At 45.9% G+C, this 17,887-nt stretch overlaps 2 protein-coding genes across 5 annotated transcripts; one reads left to right on the plus strand and one right to left on the minus strand.

The window, feature by feature from the left end:
• The first annotated feature begins 897 nt into the window (after positions 1-897).
• On the plus strand, positions 898-6,491 carry gzf1 (GDNF-inducible zinc finger protein 1). 2 transcript variants are annotated; one of them, XM_048985308.1, is made up of 6 exons: positions 898-1,580; positions 2,346-3,673; positions 3,778-3,872; positions 3,999-4,166; positions 4,259-4,416; positions 4,936-6,491. In XM_048985308.1, the coding sequence occupies exons 2-6, from the start codon at positions 2,361-2,363 to the stop codon at positions 5,536-5,538; spliced, it is 2,337 nt and encodes a 778-aa protein (XP_048841265.1). In that variant the 5' UTR covers positions 898-1,580; positions 2,346-2,360; the 3' UTR covers positions 5,539-6,491. The 2 variants fall into 2 exon arrangements, with proteins under 2 accessions (XP_048841265.1, XP_048841264.1); XM_048985307.1 differs by having other exon boundaries at positions 2,349-3,673.
• A 257-nt stretch (positions 6,492-6,748) lies between these two features.
• Positions 6,749-17,884, minus strand: napbb (N-ethylmaleimide-sensitive factor attachment protein, beta b). 3 transcript variants are annotated; one of them, XM_048985323.1, is made up of 12 exons: positions 17,666-17,884; positions 13,114-13,193; positions 12,885-13,001; positions 11,292-11,338; positions 10,834-10,911; positions 10,626-10,681; positions 10,211-10,295; positions 9,841-9,945; positions 9,516-9,584; positions 8,302-8,352; positions 8,071-8,211; positions 6,749-7,945 (listed from the first exon to the last, which is right to left on the minus strand). In XM_048985323.1, exons 1-11 carry the CDS (start codon positions 17,761-17,763, stop codon positions 8,110-8,112), a joined length of 888 nt encoding a protein of 295 aa, XP_048841280.1. In that variant the 5' UTR covers positions 17,764-17,884; the 3' UTR covers positions 6,749-7,945; positions 8,071-8,109. The 3 variants fall into 3 exon arrangements, with proteins under 3 accessions (XP_048841280.1, XP_048841279.1, XP_048841281.1); XM_048985322.1 differs by having other exon boundaries at positions 6,749-8,211; XM_048985324.1 differs by lacking the exon at positions 11,292-11,338 and having other exon boundaries at positions 6,749-8,211; positions 17,666-17,727.
• Between the last annotated feature and the right edge of the window lie 3 nt (positions 17,885-17,887).

A 17,887-nucleotide genomic window follows, 5' to 3' on the forward strand; every position in this document is an offset into this window, starting at 1 on the left:
CTGCCAAACCACATTGGTCAGTCACAGAATGCAACACTTCATTTGTACTTCGAGAGCAGTTATACATTGCTGACATTATACTTCAATACACTATCAATACTTATGTGGGCAGTGCGGGAAGTCATTCACTCAACAGGGGGCGCTGAGGAGACACCGAAAGATACACACAGGCAAGAAGCCCTTTAAATGTAAAGCTCATAGGCGATACGTGGCAGTAAGAATGGAAAGAAACATCATTCACGTGCCACTTTTCTTTTTGCCCTCAGTAAACATCAGTAAATGCTTTTGAACATCTCTTCAGGCCCATAGCAAAATGGCAGAGGGGCAAACTTATGTTATTGATCTCATGAAGAAAAAAAAGAACACGACTGGTTTAAGATCGACCGGATGAATAAACAGCTGAAATGTATATTTCTTCTGGAGCAAAATGGTATGGCATTTATCGCAAATCTGCACAAAGTTTGTATCTCTGATAATCAGAGATCAGCTGTTTTAAACCCTTTTGTAAAATTAAACTGACATCACTTCAATGATTGAAATTCAAATAATTATCTATTTTTATATATACAGAAGATTTTGTGCCCGTCCCTTTCCATGTTCAGTGTCTCTAATTTGTGGCTGTGGGGCTGCACCCCATCCAGGGTGTCCCGAGCATCTTGGGACAGGTTTCCTGACTCCCCACAGTCCTGTCTTGGATATGCGCTTCTGGAAGGAGAATGACAAAGATAACTGTAGGACACAGATGCTTCGCAATATGAAAAATAAACAGCACAATTCATTTTCAATGGAAGGTGTATCATTGTTGTATGTTGATTTTAAATGTATTACGCAGTGCACCTGAAAATGGGAAAAATGTTTTTCATGGCTCTCCATCATTTTAAAATCATTTTAAAATTTTGTTCTCGCAGACGTAATTTCATATATGTCTCGTTAGGATAGGCCTATGTGAAATCAGGTCCTGCTCAAGTGATTCTATATAACCTTACACCAGAGAAAAGACACGTTTAGACCAGACCAAAAGTCATTTACACCGTAGAATTTAATATGACATCCCGTACTGACATACACTTAACTTCAAGATCTCATGTAAGAGCAACTATTTACTACACCGTATAACAACACATATCTGTCAGTCATTGTTTTGGGTAATTATATTATTAAAAAACATTACATTTCATTCACTGAAACGTGAACATGCCATTTTATGAATACATCTCACAGTTTAAAGGACTTTCCATTTCATACTGCATTGTTTGAGCATTTCTGCAGAGAAGTCTATGGTGATGATTATTACTATTGCTATTGGTGATATCATCTTATATAGCTTTATCGCTGACGTGTAAAGTACAGAGCTTAATCACTATAATGTATATATGTATTTAATAATAATCAGGGGAAATAAACAGTGCGGCCGCCTTTTGCATTACTGAAATGGCGGAGCTGTGACCCACCGCGTCGCTCCTCGCTCAACATGGCCGTCGCCTGTGCACGGAGGAGCGCTGGGTGCAATTTCTACAGGAAATACTTTCCGGGGCTGGGACGTGCGCATTTGTCAAGGCCGCCATTTTACCAAGCTTACGGTAAGGAGCGCTAAACAGCGTGTACTTTTTTCCCCATCTTTCTTTCTCCCCCCACTGTGTTGCTGTGCATTGAGTTACATTGAAATGTTTTTTTCCCAAATTGTGCTCAAATTGACGTTAGCAGCCTTAGCCGGGCGGCTAACAGCCGTTTACAATTTTACCGTTCTTACAAAAAACCCAAACATTATAATAGCTCGCTAGTTCTTTGAAACATTTCGTTCCTTTTCTTTTTATTGTTTTGAATGTTAACAGCCAGTTAATGGGCAGGTTAACGCGTAGTCAACATAGTCGCGGCGTTGTTTAAACAGCTGGCTAACTAGCTGCCTGAAAGACGTATAGCTCGCATGCTACGTGGCTAACTAGACAAGCTAAGGCTAATAAACCGCATGCTAACTGGCAGTCCGTCCATCCAGGGTTGTTTAACGCACAGCCTGCTGATCAGCGCCTCTCCTTGTCTCTTATTTATCCTAAAAAACTTGCGGTTTGCCCACTATCTGCTTTAATGGGTGACGGGTCCACCGGCTAGCGTTAGATGATGCAGTACCAAATATGAACGAATTTAGAATCACATACACATCGGCTAGGGGACCTTATTTTCTATTATCTATACCCCTGAGAAATGAAATATGCCAAATTTTACTTGGCGTTTTATGTGGCCGACATGGAATTATATTATACAATTACCAATACAAATAACTGTAAAAACTGGGAATGTTATTAGGAGAAATTTATGATGGAATGTTTTTCTCCACCCTCCTTTTCCAGCAGACGTGAGAAATCATGAGTGACTTTTCTCTTCAGCTGGTTTCTGAGGGGTATCATGAGAATTTGCTCAGGCAGATGTGCCAGTTGAGGACTATGGGACATCTCTGCGATATCGCAGTCCAAGTAGACTCTGGTGGCCAGATGGAGACATTCAAGGCTCACAGAGTGGTATTAGCTGCATCCAGTGGTTACTTTCGAAGCCTTTTGCTAGAAAAGGATCCACCCAGCGAAGTCTGTTTAGACAATCTCTCAGCTAATGATTTTGCCAGCTTTTTGGAGTTCGTCTACAGTGCCAGTTTAGAGTTTGTGAAAGACAGGACTTACAGCATTTTGGAAATGGCCAAGGCGCTACAGTGTCCGGACCTTGTGGAAGCTTGCAGTGGGCTCAATAAATGTATGGTCTCTGAAACTGACAGTGTTGCATCCAAAACAGATCCCATAGGACACGATGGCAAAACCACAGCAAACGCCCAGAGCAATGTAGCAGAAGGCTTGCAGTTAGAAGAACCCGGTTCAGATAAAGCTACCTCAGCGGAGTCTAGTGTGGTTGAAAAGCCAGAGTCTCCAAACAGGACAGTAAAGAACAAAGAGATAAACCCTGAAGTGCAGGGCAGGAGGTTGAGTAACAGATTAGCGGGCCGAAAAGTTTGCGTAAACCCTCCCAAGAGAAGGTATGGAAGGAGGCTGAAGGAGCAGCACAAAGCGCGGCAGGGGTCAGGGAAGACGCAGTGCGAGAGGGCGCCGCAGGAGCTGCCGCTCGGGGCTGACACGCAGGCGTCTGATGAATTGCCTGATCTGAGCGACACCGACGAGCTGGAAGCGGGAGAAGACGACCCCAACGACCTGGACTTCCAGAGCATTGAGGGTGAGGAGGAAGGCGACAAGGGGAAGAAGAGGAAGCGGAGCGTCCAGTTCCGCTGTGAGAAGTGCCAGCGCTCGTTTCACTACGGCAAGAGCTACCTGAAGCACGTGATGGTGAGTCACGGCGATCTGCCCGAGGTTACGTTCCGCTGCGGCACCTGCCAGCAGACCTTCGCCAACCGCTGCAACCTCAAGATCCATGAGCGGCACGTGCACAGCGACGAGCGCCTCTTCCCCTGCGACGTCTGCGGCAAGGCCTTCAAGCGCAAGAAGGACGTCAAGAGGCACACGCGGCAGGTGCATGAGGGCGGTGCCGACCGGCATTTCTGCCCCACCTGCGGCAAAGCCCTCAGCTCCAAGACTGCACTTGTGCTGCACGAAAGGACACACACAGGCGACCGGCCGTACCAGTGCGGTGACTGCGGGGCGAAGTTTTCGCAGAGCTCGGCACTAAAGACCCACCGCAGGTATGTCATTTTGGTTTGAAGAAAGGATAATTGGTATCTGAAGACTACATTGAACACTTGGGCTGACTTGCTGTTTGTGCTAACTTGCAATTTTTGTCAATCAGGACGCACACGGGCGAGAAGCCTTTCTCCTGCGATCAGTGTGATGCTAGGTTCACCCAGAACCACATGCTGGCCTATCACAAGCGATGCCACACAGGTATGGGGCTGGCCAGCCAATCAAATGTATCAGATGAGTATGTATAGTATCCATGGTGCATATTTTGACACCTTCTGTTAACATCCTTATCATTTAATAATCCTTTTAGTTGTTTTTTTTTTTCAGGCGAGAAGCCCTATATGTGTGAGAGCTGTGGGAAAAGCTTTGCATCCAAGGAGTATTTGAAACACCATGCCAGAATCCACTCGGGGTCCAAGCCATACAAGTGCGAGATCTGCGAGCGGGCATTTGCACAGAGGAACTCTCTGCACCAGCACACGAAGACACACACAGGTAATCCGCAGAACGCCACCCGCCGAGTCCGTGCTGGGCCCTGTGGGGTCACACGAGCCCCTCACCCATACGTTGTGTCGTCCCTATGCCAGGCGAGCGGCCATACAGCTGCAATGAATGCGGCAAGCAGTTCACGCAGCTGAATGCCCTGCAGCGGCACAACCGCATCCACACCGGGGAGAAGCCCTACATGTGCGTGCTATGCAACCGCACCTTCACGGACAAATCCACCGTCCGGAGGCACACCATGGTGAGTCGTGGGCCGGGGGTGCGGGTCCGAGAGATCAGGTGGTCATGTGACCTAAAGAACATTCTGTCCTTAATCAATGTGAAGAAGAGGCTGTTATTTAGGAAACGAAACGTTTACACTTCTGATCTGCAGTACATATCTGCTTGTTTATATATGATCAGATATATCTTTATAGCTGTAGCTAAAAGTGGGCAGATGCTTTATTCTAGAGTGTTGTACAAGAGAGAAAAGCTTGGGGTCAGAGAGGAGGGTCAGCCAGCCTCCCCAGGGCAGGGGTTAAGGGCATTGCTCACGGACCCAATGGTGATGTTTTCACTCTGCCAGCTAGGGAATTGAATCCCATGACCTTGTGGATATGGGCACAGATCCGTAGTTTTACAAGTTAAAAATAATTTCTAGTATATTTTGCAGTGTTAATTCAAATATCAGTTTGTACCTGAACCAGGTCCATATTTAAGTGAATAGTTTAGATTTACAAGCACCAGTCATGTCACCAGCTAGCTGGGGTGTCACCCACAGACCCATGACAAGGACATTCCGTGGAAGAACTACCTGGTGGTGCTTAAAGGTAATGTGGAGAGCGGACCAAAGAGGATAAAGCAGGATGGCACGGAGGAGAAGGAGGACGAGAGCGGACTGGACGGTACCGGTAAGGGAGTAAAGGCTGAGGAGACAGTCGCAGTCCAGGCCGAGTCTGTCACCATCACGGGGGACTGGAGCACGGCCGGGCACGGCGCAATCGCCCTGGTGAGCCACACGACGTTGGGCGGCTTCGCCGTCATCCAGACCGACGTGCAGGCGAGCCAGCTCCAGCCAGTAGGTGGCGCTGACCCGCTGCCTCTCCCAGTCACAGTCTCCATCCCCCTGCCCGTGTCGCTCTCCGTCCCCGTGTCGGCACCGCTCTCCGTCCCCGTCTCAGTGCCCCTATCGGCGTGTGCCCCCGTCGGCGAGGAGGTGTGTGTTACGGTGCAGTCCTCAGAGCTGGACCCCGATGCCGACCCGGAACAGGCGTCTGAGATTGCCGCAGTCGGACACCTTGGGGTGACCGAGGACGTGCCTGTAGAAACTATGAGCGTGGAGATGGAGGTCACTTCCGAGAGCGTGTCCGACACGGCCATGTAGGGCTAAACTCTACTGTCTTTATTTAGAGAATGAATGTGATCTAGTTCCACTGTAGCTGTTGTAATGGAATAGATCTCAGCTGTCAGAAGGTTTTTGTCTAAAAATACATGAAATGCATATAATCTACCCATGCATCATTTTGAACTAAATAATGATATATTTAGCAGTTCTGTAAATAATCTGAGTGCCTGGTTCTGTTCGTTTTAGTTCTGTAGCACTGAACACTTCCAGTGCTGAAGAATGATGCCACATCTTGTTCCTGTTTGTAGCATTTAATTGTTTATGTTTGACATTTCAAAGCATTGAGACATTCTCATACTAATGAGGGCTGTTTACACCCGTTGTAATGCACACTTAATGTATATTGTTCATAACTGACCAGATGCTGTACAGTGCTCTGAGGTACATTAAGTATTTCACTATGTAGGCTTCTTGGTTACAGACAGCTGGAGATTGAAAATACTGTTGAGGTTTTTTACGTTACGTTCGGCCTGTTCTTTTACCTTAACACGATAAAGGTTCTGTCGTTCCCTGGCGCAGTTGTTAGACGTGTGATCGCTTCACCAAGGTCAGGCCTTCATGGGTGAACGTCTGTCTGTCTCACTGTCACTGATATCCTGTATCTGAGATCAGATATTCCTCACAGCTGGAATGGTCAAGATGGTAAATGCAGACTCAGTGTGGCAGAACCCGTCTTACGGATACCGCATCACTACCATCATTCCTCATCTTCATTCCTGCAGAATGTAACCAACATCATCTGACCTCTGCTTTGTCAGGTGCAGGCTATGTGCTGGTAGACTAAGAAACAGCTTTTTTTTTAATGTACTACATTTGTGGATTAGGATGAATATAACACAACTGTCTGTACTAGGGTGTGAAATACCAAATTTATCAGTACAACTGCAGTGTAATTTGGTGTTCGAGGAGAATAAAGTTCAGCGTTGAATTAAGGGCGGCTGTTTATGTACCGCGTGACATATCGACAGGACTGCAGAGAGATTAACCCTTTAGTATCCCCTGGTTCTGGCACACGTTACTGGCATGATCTGCATGACAGGAACATACAGAATCCCGCAGACTTGCATTCCAGGAGAGTCCAGCTGTCAGCCTAATTACTTGGCTACAAATATGAAGCTGCTGTTGGTATACAGACAAAATGGGCTTAAAAAAAAGATGGGACAAGAATCTAAGACCCATGAAAGTTAGACCAGCTCATAGACCCTCCTTTATTACCGTACATTAGCAGAAACTGAAATACAATAATACATACAGTAGGGAGTGGAAAGACTTTTGTGGGTCACTTTCTCTTTTTATTGGTTATTAAAAACCGGGTTACGCGTCACAATACCTTAACACTAATTACATGTGATGACATGCTCGTTTGCGGGATCCTGGGGATAGCAAGTTCACCTCTAACAAGTAGATACTCACAACACGGACATTAAGCACACCGAGACGTTACACAAGACATAATAAAAGTGCCGTTGTACCAGAGGGTACCGTATGCGTCTCTCTCAGTTAACCGTGCAAAAAAAATCAAAAATAAAAATCCATCCTCAGGCCGCTCAGCGTAGGTATAGTACTAGTAGTGATGGGAAACAGTCTGAATTATTTGGAGGGTGGTGGAGAAGAGAACAATTAACCCAGGAAGCAAAGGGCAAAATAAAAAAAAAAAAAACTTTTGGTACCTTTGACACCCCCAGGATTCTTAGCGTCTCCCATGACCTGCACAGAGCATCACTTCCCATCATGTAACGATGATTTCTGAGCCAAAAGCAGACACCCTGCCCTTAAACTGTCAATAAATAAACATTTAATTTCTCTATTTCATTGCACAATTACATCTGTGCTACTTTGTGGGTATCTGGGACCAGATGAAACCTAGATTATACACTTTACTGCGACAAAACGCAGTATTTAATACTTCATTGCACCTTCTGGTGAACATGTCTCAGTGTTTATCCCTTTGCTGCAAAGCCAGATAATGCTTTTAAAATAAATTACAAGGGAGTCTAACTAGTTCCTGGGAGGTTCCTGCCTGGAAAGCCAGATGGCCTTAGCGCTTTAGCATCTTGCGTGAGACTTTATGCATCTGAACTGCCTGGAAATGAGATGGTGTGACCACAAGAAACAAACAGCAATGAGAAGAAATGAACACTGCTTTTTAAAAAAGAAATAAACTCGGAAGTGATTATTTAAATATGTCAAAATAGACTGAATTTCCACTCCATCTAAATAATTACAGCTGTACAATAAGCAGGACCTTCACTAGTAAACCAGGTAAGTGTCTAAATGTGGAAACGCCTTTTTGTTTTTTCAGTGTTCTGGAATGTTCTGGGCTGCTTAACGTTGCGGAAACTGCACTCGGAAATGCCACCAAAGAGCCACGACGTTCAGCCGCATCCTGCGGGAAGAGAGAAGACTGCCTGGGGGGGTATAAACTGGAAAATCTGCAGTGATGGTCATATGGATACATGGGTCGCATTCGGGGGGGGGGGGGGGGGGGGGGGTGGAGACCCTAAAGCAGACCTTAGGACACAAACGTAGAGAAACGTGGGATCCCTGGCTTCACTTCAGATCCCCAGCATCGCCCTGGATTGTCTTCTTAATGCGCAGAAGCATGGTGGTCAGCCACTGGTCCAGCCGAGAGATGGAGTCGAACTCCTTCACCTTAACAACAAGGCGTAAACCACATGAGGGCAGGCATGCAACGAAAACGGTCTCTGGCCGTACCAACGATTTAACATGGAGGTGACTTACTGCTTCAGTAAAAGCCTCACTGTTCTGTTCCTCATGAGCTTCTAGAAGTTTCTGTAGAGAAAACATGAGGATTCTGGATAAGCCAGTTAGATATACATAAATTGCTAAAAAAAAAATTCATTATGCATCTCTCAGCAGTTCAAAGTTCAGAGTGGTTTCTAAGTTGCACTCAGATTCCCAAAAAGTTTTCTTAAGAACCCCAGAGGTAAAAGCAGATGCACTCTTATTTAGTTTGCCTGGTATATATCCAATGGCAGTTAAAATATCTAGTCTGAACTACACAGATGGGGAACATCCAGATAGTACTCTAGCTTTTTGGCTTTAGGCTGAACCACAGCCTTGCTTGTATATTGCTATGCAGACGAGCTCATAGTCTTACAACAACAAATTTATGAAAAATCAATACTGGTATCATACAGACAATAGCATCCAGGGCATAATTTATTTAGTCTCACGGGACTAAGTTTTAAAGTAATAATTATATTATTTCCATAACATAATAGCACTTGGCTTTTCCTAAAATGCAAAGATGTGAAGATTTCATGCATCGCCACTGATTAGACGGTACCGTGCTTTAAATAATCCCCAATGAAATTTCCAGCAAAACACACACAAAAAAAGAATCACATTCTGCATTGACACACACGTCCCAAAAAAAGAACTAATGTTAGTGTTCACAAGAAAAACAAAGAACAATAAGAATCTGCATCAACGTGAAGCTAAAATGATCTTTCACTTTAGAAAGTGATGAATGTCCTGAGGTTTCCCAACCGCGACTGTCGGCAGGCTCCGCCCCTTTCCACAAGAACCTTCCTTTTCCTCTAGTGCTGGTTCCTCACCCCCACCTGAATTTCTTACCACTGTCTCCCCTCGGACCCCCCCTCCCTTTTTTCATAAATAAAATGCATTTCATTATAAGACATGCAACGTGACATTCTTTATGTACAATATTCAACTGTCACAAACAGAAAGAAGGTGGGATATTAAGTTGTATATTTACCATTAAAAGCACTGAAATAACTATCCAACTAAAATGCAATTTTTACGCTACTCATCGCAATCTGCTGTTTACGCTACTCATCTGAAAACTTGTACTCGTTCTCCTGTAATTATGATGAATGCGGTTCATTGCGCAGGACTTATTAAGCAGTGACTCTGATCCACTTATGATCAAAGTCTGCTTTCATTTCAGAGGGTCCCTCTAATTCACGTACCTTCAACAACTTGCACTCTCTGGAGTCAGTAAATGCTGGAAACATTTCCTCATACTTCTCCACAGCGAGCTAAAATAAACAAGTAAATAAAATAAATGACAAAGAAAAATGACAAGATGAGCCATTTTACAACAAATTCCAGTACGGGGCTTTCGATGTGACACTAACTAACACAGAAATAGCAGAGCGGGGACATTTGTAGATGTAAGTGGTGCAGCTAGTGACCAGTTACATCTACTAATGAAGTTCAGAAAGACGACTGACCACACACACACACACACACACACACGCACAGGCACCAAGATGCACCTGAACACATACTGACCTTCGCATTTAATTCGTCGACAATAAAATGGCACAATGCAGCCTTGAAGAAATACTCCTTTGCACTGTATTTCAGTAGAGGGTTATCCATAGTGTTGGTTCCAACCTAAAAAACGTTCATATTATATATATATATGTATCCACAAGCACACACAAGCCACCAAAGTGTTATTCTGCAGTATTTTTAGCCAACCCAAAGCGGCTTTTTCTGGTAATGAATACAGATGGACATTTTACTGGAGCGGTTCAGGTTAAGCTTCTCACTCGCTGCACTGCACCAGGACGCCTCCTGGGACTTTTGACTCAGCAGTCCGTTCCCTTAATCGCTATGCCACCTGCTGCCCGTAGCGTGGAATGGCAGAGCCGCCCACCTGCTCGTAGATCTCGATGGCCTTCTGGTACTGCTCCAGCTGGGCGCTGTACGATGCCACTTTCAGGAGACACTTGTTTGCAGAGCTTCCGAGGAAAAGAGGAAACGGAAACATATTCCGGTCAAACCGGGACGGCAGTTCTAATCCCCGGAGGGCGTTTCTACTGACACCTGCAGAGCATCCTCTTCACATCACACTCTGCTTTTCGTCACATTAATCACAAACACACGGATTTCCGTAAATAAAAAAAATTGCTTAGCAGACATTTTTACACAAAGCTACGTACAATTGAGGAAGCAGGGTTAGCTGGTCCCTGGATTAATTGTGGGTTAAGGGCCCCCTCAGGATGAAATTGGTACAGACAACCTTTGCGATAACCCACAGTGTCGCATGTTTGCACAGTGACGTGTTTTACCTGTTAGATTCCTCGCCTTTGTAATAATCTGCTGCCTGTTCATAGTGGGCAATCGCCTGAGGGGGGGAATAGGAGCAAATTACTTATTAATAAAATTAACATCCAATTAAGCACAAAATAAGCACAGCTTAGAGAACTCCAGGCGATCCAGTGACAGAACACCGGCGAGGGATGTCCGTCAAGGCTAACGGCCCACGTGCGAATGTACCTTCTCGATGTCCACCAGTTCAGACTCGTAGACCTCGGCAATCGTGATGTGGTGCTTCGCGGCGATTGTGAACCGTCCCTGGGAAGACGAGGGGGAAGGAAGAGGCGGTTGATTGAGGAGTGAGAAATTCAATTTCAAGTGATGGAAAGGATATCCGCATGATGAATACTGACACAAGATGCTATGAATCTGAATGGAGGAATATGACCTTTGTCACCATGGAAACGGTCTGACCCATTAAATATGACACAATGTCATTATGACAAAAAATTAAATTTAAGTTACTTTTACCAACAGACAACATTGTCCCTTATTCTCAAGACATTCATCAGCTCTGTACTTGAAACTTACTTCATGCATCTGCCAAGCATCTAACAAAGAAATTTCATTAGCCAAAGGCTACGAGGCTCGCTACGCCCTGCACTCTGAAACGTGCTGCCGGTCTCTGGAGATCTTACCATATCTGTGTATATATCGATGGCTGCGTTTAAGCAGTTGATAGCCTCTATTGAGCGCATGAAGGAAAGGAAGACAGGATAAAGGGTTTGGGGATTAGATAAACTGACAGGAAAGGCAAACAGCAACTCTCAGCCACTTTATCACCCACTGGACTGGTCGCTCGCAAAAACAAATGTTTCTGGCAGATCCTTTTTCCCAGCATGGGGGATAAAATGACCATCATTCATGGCTGTCACCTTCTGATTCAAGAAGCCAGGATCAAACTTGACTCAGGCAGCTTAAGACATTGATGGACACTTAAGAGCCAACAGTATGTCCATCAATCAAAGCATCCAATGTGTTTATCCAGTACTGTGTCGCCGGACGCTGGGATCTGATCCCAGACAGTATAAGGCACGAGGCTGAGGTGCATCCCGGACGGGACAATGGTCATTCCCACTTACTAAAGGAGCTTAGGAGGATGCTGAAATTAGCCTGCCTGCAGGCCTTTGGTCTGCATAAGGGAACTCGTGCGAAATCCGCATGCACAGAGAAGTGGCAGGATGCAACCCCCCAGCCCTGGAGGTCTGAGACCTCATTTCTGCCCCCTGATGCCAGCAGTACCAGCAGTGAAAATGGCATAACCCTAACACTCTGGGGACTTCCGATACGTCTGAACGTCTGCGTTTATACAGGTCGGGTAAACTATCTGTTCAGACGATATTTATTTTCTGTCGGACAGCAGACAGAGGAATTCTACACCAGACTGGAGCGTATCTCCCTCATCACTATAACACCGATGGGCAATTCCACAAATAAATACAATGACCAATCATAAATATTTACTACTATAAAAAGCACTGGAACATTTGGGTTATCAGTCAAAAGATAGGTTTGATTATCGTGGATGCTCACCTAAACACCGTAAAGACGTTACATAAAAATATTAAGATAAATCATTAGGTTTATTTAAGCTTTACTGCTGGTCTATGGTCTCTGAATCGTGAGAATCTAACAGCAATGTGGAATGTTTAAGATGTAAAACGGCTGCTTCTCCAAATGTATATTCAAGTACATTAAGGAGTTAAGAGTTTTAGTTCACTCTGATCGACTAATTATGCTGGGAAATTGGTCGTACGCGCTGACCAAACACCCACAGACTGTACCAGAATTTCCTAGCAAAGGCGAGCAGTGAAGCATTCAGCCGGCAAGATAAGGTGACCAGTGGGATTTGCCAGGCACCAGGACCAGAGTTGCACCAGTTACACTCTGTGGACCAGAGACATCAACATACATTTAAATTGAAAGGCAACATCAGTCATTCATTTAAAACATGAAGGGAAGCACTAGGGGTGGGGGGGTAATATACTTGTTTTGCATTTTTACCCCTGAAAAACACAGCACATTTCGTACTGGCAGAAAACCTTGATAAATCTGATGCTGGAACATTCGACTAGAGCACAAAACTGTCAGGTTCTCAGTTCACCAGAACTGCCTGCAAACTCGCAGTTTGTGATGTGTGGCACCTCCCAGGACCAAACCCCCACCCAATAGCAGCGCACGGCTTGGTAGTCGGGCTCCTAGCAGGCTGGGGTCCCCCCTTGCACGCTCACCCTGGGGATCAGCCTTCTTGTAGGCATTGCCGGCGTCCACAAAGCTGGTGGCCGAGTCGTGCTTGTTCTGTAGCTGCATGTGGAGCTTGGCGGCCTGACAGAATGCGCTCCCCGCAGCTGCAGACGGAAACAGACAGCAGAGGGCGTCGCAGGCACACGCCTGTCACCGTGCCGGCCTCACCGGGCCCCGCCAAATGGTGCCCCCTCCCAGCTCCACGAGGCCACATACCATTCCAGTTCTTGGCCATCTTGAACATGTTGGCTGCCCGGGCGTACATCTCACATGCTTCTTCCACTTTGTGGTTCCCACTAGAAGACAAAGGCAGGAGATGGCTCAGCAGACAGGGGTGGAGGCAGCCAGGGGAATACAGAGATATGGGAGGTGCGCGACTCTGACTCGCAACCTCTTTGCATCCCGATGCATAAACATCAACTACATTACATTTTGTTTATTTAACAGAAGCTTTTATACAAAGTGACATGAGAAAGCCGGGCTTACAGTCCCACGAGCAGCTGTGGGTTAAGGGCTTTGCTCTGGGGCCCAACCGTGACGTCACTCTGCAGATCCTGGGATTTGAACCAGCGAACTTCTGATCCCAAAATTCTAACCCTCTGAGCCACACCCCCCTCCCCCAACTCCTAAGCCACTTCATATAAAAGAATTAGCTACGTAAGTACTTGTAAAACAGTCACATTTTATGAAAACCTGAGTTATTCAATAAATCCATCTTCCGGAACTCCTTCCTAAACTCCGATTGTACTACATGTGTCTCCAACCACAATATTTGGTACATAAACAGGATTAAGAGTTTAGGATGATGTTCATGCTGACCTGAAAGCTGCGTCCTGCTTTACACCAGGGGGGCAAACGCCGCCCCGGGGAACCACACACTCTCCTCACATCCTCACTTAGCCTACTTAGTGTCCTGGGGCCTTATTGTCCAGGGAAATTCAACCTGAAAATAATGAAAAGCGTGGACGTGGTCTCTTACGCTCTCCATCCACTTTAGACTGAGCACATCAAACAAACTGCTGCAGTCACTCGACACAGGAAAGGGCCATTTATTAAAAGACCCATATAAACGTGACCACAGCTGATTTACAAAGCAACAGCTCAGGGGTCCTGTAGAACCAAGACCACATTTACCTCTCAGTTCCATGTGAATCCCTGATCACGTGAAACAAATTACTCTGCTGGGCCTGGGATTTGAACTGGTCACCTTCTGATTGAGGTACAGCATCCGAACTCACAGAGCCACACACTGCCAATTTACTTGCAGGCTGAAGGCTAAAACTGAGCTTTTACACAATAAGGCTGACATTCCACATTTAACCAAAACATATATGCAAAAAGCACACCTGCCCAGGGCCTCTCACATCCGCCAACTCCCCCAGCAGGCAGACTCTTTCTGCCCAGTCCTGTGGATTTTTGGCACATCCAACTGCCCCATTCCTTTAGCAGACATGTTTATTCAAAGAGACGTATGTTTTAGGAGGGCAGGGTCAGTGAGTCCCTGGAGCAATTGGGGTCATTCTCAGGGGCCCAACAGTGAAATCATTCTACCAACCTTAGGATTTGAACTGACGACCTTCCAATCACACAACAGAGCTGAACCACACTTCTCACCCCGACGTGGAATCATTGCAACAGTGTCACCCCACCCGTCTGCTAGAAATGACCCCGTCTTTCACAGTGAGCCTCGATAATTATTAATTTATTTTCACTTGTTTGCAAATGAATTCATGCAGCGACGCGGGTGCAACTGACACTTGGCCTGTAATGCATTAATTTCTAGGAGCAGGATGGTTTACGCTGAGGTACCGACAGAGAGGCACAGAGCCAAACCCCAAGGTGACTTGGGATACCGACCCATACTGCAGCCCTATCTGCTGACTAATCATCCCCTATCAGCTCTGAAGGAAATCTAACCTTAAATGCACCAAATGGTTGCAGCAAACCAAAAAACAACCAGCACAAGAAATAAAAAGGCATAAACATATATATATATATATATATATATAGGGGAACAGAGAAAGAAAGAATGTCACAAGGTAATGAAAGGGGGGGGGAGCTGCCCAACCCCCAAACGGGCATCATAACATTATAGAAAACAGAGAAAATGAGTCTGCAAGCAAGGTGTAAACGGTCAGTCCATCAATGAGTATAGTACCCATCCATCCATCCATCCATTCATCCATCCATCCAAAGGTATTACCAGTAGTGTTATAATGTAGCTTAACCTAGCATTGTAATACAGCTGCACGTAATTTTTACAAATTATTTTATTTTATCGGTGTAAATTAAAGATGTCTTTTCACAATATTAAAGAAGGTTATTCCAATAGTAGACAGCAAAAAGCGTCATATTTTCTTATACCAAATTCCATTTGAAAATCAATTTAAATGTTTATCATCCATGCAAAGTGGACTGACAGGTGGGTGTTGACCGGGCTACTGGGTTTTATGCCAGTTTCAGTCAGCCAATTGCCGAAATATACATGCTCAGTATTGGCTAACTTACAGAGAACTTGGCAAATTTCACCCACTGGATTTTGCTCAACACACTTAACTGGTCATAGGAAGCAGAAACAGAAACATACTCTGTCCAGACCGAAGCAGAGGAAAAGGTTGTGTTGGGGGGTGAGGTGTGTGGGGGACACTGGCCCATAGCCGGTATTACACCGTATTACTGTGTCCAACGGTGTGAGTGATTCCAGAGGTGCTGTTTCGGGAAACATGTGACCTCAACTCTGTTACAGCGAATAAACCCTAACCCTAACCTTAACCGGAGCTCCACTTTACGTCCTTAAAGATCACGTGGTTCCTGTGGAGATGACGTAATTCGGGTGGAGTTCCACTCTACAGGCGTCCGCAGCTGGACCCTCTAGGGTCTGTTTCACGTTACTGAGAATGAGCGCGCGCTTCCTGTTCACCTACGCAAGACCTCTGCGCATTTTACGTACCATAATTAATTTAACGCAGCAACGTTTCCACTTTCTGTTCCGTCCGCTTATTTGTATTTTTTAGTGTGGTCTCAGGAGCTATGACTAGAAATAACTCTCCTGCATGTTCTTTCAAAAATCAACATTCGCGAATTATATAGGGGTAATTCTGAGCTTTAATGCATATAGCCGATGTTTCGACTATTTATGCGGATTTCAAATAAAGAAATGTTAGTTATTCATCTTTCTGATACTTGCGCAGCTGTTTGTTTAGCCAGTTTTGTGATGTACGAAACCATGTATTATGATGCGCTACATTTACCGAAATATTTAGGAATTTTCGATATAATGTGAACATTAGAAGTGTGTGAACACACTGGGGTCACAAAATTTGACATCAGAAAAAGTCACCCCTTTGCCAGACCTGACTTGTACATCCCCCTAACGAATTATTTCCAGGATTAGTATTTCTATTCATGATAAGTCACCTGAAGTCCATTTGATTGCTGTGTCACAGCTTTTTCCTGGAATTTTATGGGGCCACGGAATCTGACGACAGCTAACAGAAAGTGTGACCCCCTCTGCCACGGCTGATCTACGAAAATGGTCTTTTCTTGATCACTAAACCCAATTATCGTGGCTCTTAAGTCACACATCACGACGGTCACAGAATACGGTGTAACACCGGCAATTAAAAAGAAACAACTTCAGATCTGACCGTATCTGCATACTTAAAAACGTATTTTACTAAAACAACCCGCGGCGTATAACAATACCCACAAAAATCGCATCATCGGAAATCTCCATAGAATCAAGCGGGTAACGCGACCGGTGCGCCACTCCGGCAGGGGAATGATGGCCCCTGCATGGGGACAGGACCTCGCATTTTAAGCAGCAGATACGGCTTATGGGTGAAATCCGCACTCCTGGTACGAGAAGGGCACAGGTCCGTTGTCTGACATACTTCTCCGGTCAGCTGTCAGACCCCAGGCTGTCCAACTCCCCGGTCCGCTGTCAGACCCCAACCCACCTCCTCTCCCCGGTCCGCTGTCAGACCCCAACCCACCTCCTCTCCCCGGTCCGCTGTCAGACCCCAACCCACCTCCCCTCTCCGGTCCGTTGTCAGACCCCAACCCGCCTCCCCTCTCCGGTCCGCTGTCAAACCCCAGTCTGTCCACCTCTTCGGTCTGCTGTCAGACCCCAGTCTGCCCCCCTCTCTGGTCCGCTGTCAGACCCCAGGCTGCCCCCCCCCTTCTCTCTCCCTCCGTCTCTCTCTCACTTTCTCTCTCTCTCCTTGGTGCAGGGACGGAAATCCCGACACTTCGCCATCGGCCGCTTAGGGACTGCTAGAGTGAAAACGGAGACTTATCATCGAACTACTTCGCCCCCCCACCCACACACACCCAACCCAAATATATATATTATTTTCTATATATATATTTATATATAGAAAGAGAGAGAGAGCCTGCATTCCACTGCGTATTCTTTTGCATCATCCCCATGTAGGAACATTTACTAGATGTCAACACCCACGCAAGCACAAAGCGGACTCGTGCCTTGCCCTTCATCATCATCATCATCATCATCATCGTTATTATTAATATTATTAGCATCAGCAAACACCTTAGCTTTCCCCCCGGCTAAGGGCGCGCTGACACCCAGCATCCTCCCCCTGTGACCTGCTCAGATTCAGCCCCCGACCCCCACACATCTTTCGCGTTCCCCTCCTGCCCTCCGCAGTCTTGCGGACAGACGCCCCCCGGCCCGGGGGGCGCAGCCTAGCCGGTTAGCGGGCTAAGGAAGCCGCATAAGCGCGCTGACCGCCGCAGCGCTTCTTACCCAAACATCCCCCCCAGGAACGACGAGGAGGACTTCACTTTCTTATCCGCTTCGGCCATAAGCTGGATTGCTTCCTTCTCTTTACCGGAATTGTCCATTGTTGGTTATTTTTTTAAGAATAACAAGCTTTAGGTGCACCGGTATATTTACGGTTACCTAGGCACAAAATATCTGCATCGGCTTATGGTGATGGAGGATTACAGTCGGTGGTTTTATGTAGCG

The sequence above is a fragment of the Brienomyrus brachyistius genome, chromosome 19 (assembly GCF_023856365.1).
Source record: "Brienomyrus brachyistius isolate T26 chromosome 19, BBRACH_0.4, whole genome shotgun sequence".
Classification (NCBI taxonomy): Eukaryota; Metazoa; Chordata; class Actinopteri; order Osteoglossiformes; family Mormyridae; genus Brienomyrus; species Brienomyrus brachyistius.

What these genes read in the sequence shown, in the direction of transcription:
- napbb (XM_048985323.1), bottom strand. Translation starts at nt 17,763, where the DNA reads ATGGACAATTCCGGTAAAGAGAAGGAAGCAATCCAGCTTATGGCCGAA. An exon ending in GATGGCCAAGAACTGGAATG is followed by an intron (nt 13,002 to 13,113) that starts GTATGTGGCCTC and finishes TTCCGTCTGCAG; the next exon opens with CTGCGGGGAGCGCATTCTGT. An exon ending in TCGACGAATTAAATGCGAAG is followed by an intron (nt 9,585 to 9,840) that starts GTCAGTATGTGT and finishes TGTTTATTTTAG; the next exon opens with CTCGCTGTGGAGAAGTATGA.
- gzf1 (XM_048985308.1), top strand. Translation starts at nt 2,361, where the DNA reads ATGAGTGACTTTTCTCTTCAGCTGGTTTCTGAGGGGTATCATGAGAAT. An exon ending in TCACAAGCGATGCCACACAG is followed by an intron (nt 3,873 to 3,998) that starts GTATGGGGCTGG and finishes TTTTTTTTTCAG; the next exon opens with GCGAGAAGCCCTATATGTGT. An exon ending in CCGTCCGGAGGCACACCATG is followed by an intron (nt 4,417 to 4,935) that starts GTGAGTCGTGGG and finishes TGTCACCCACAG; the next exon opens with ACCCATGACAAGGACATTCC.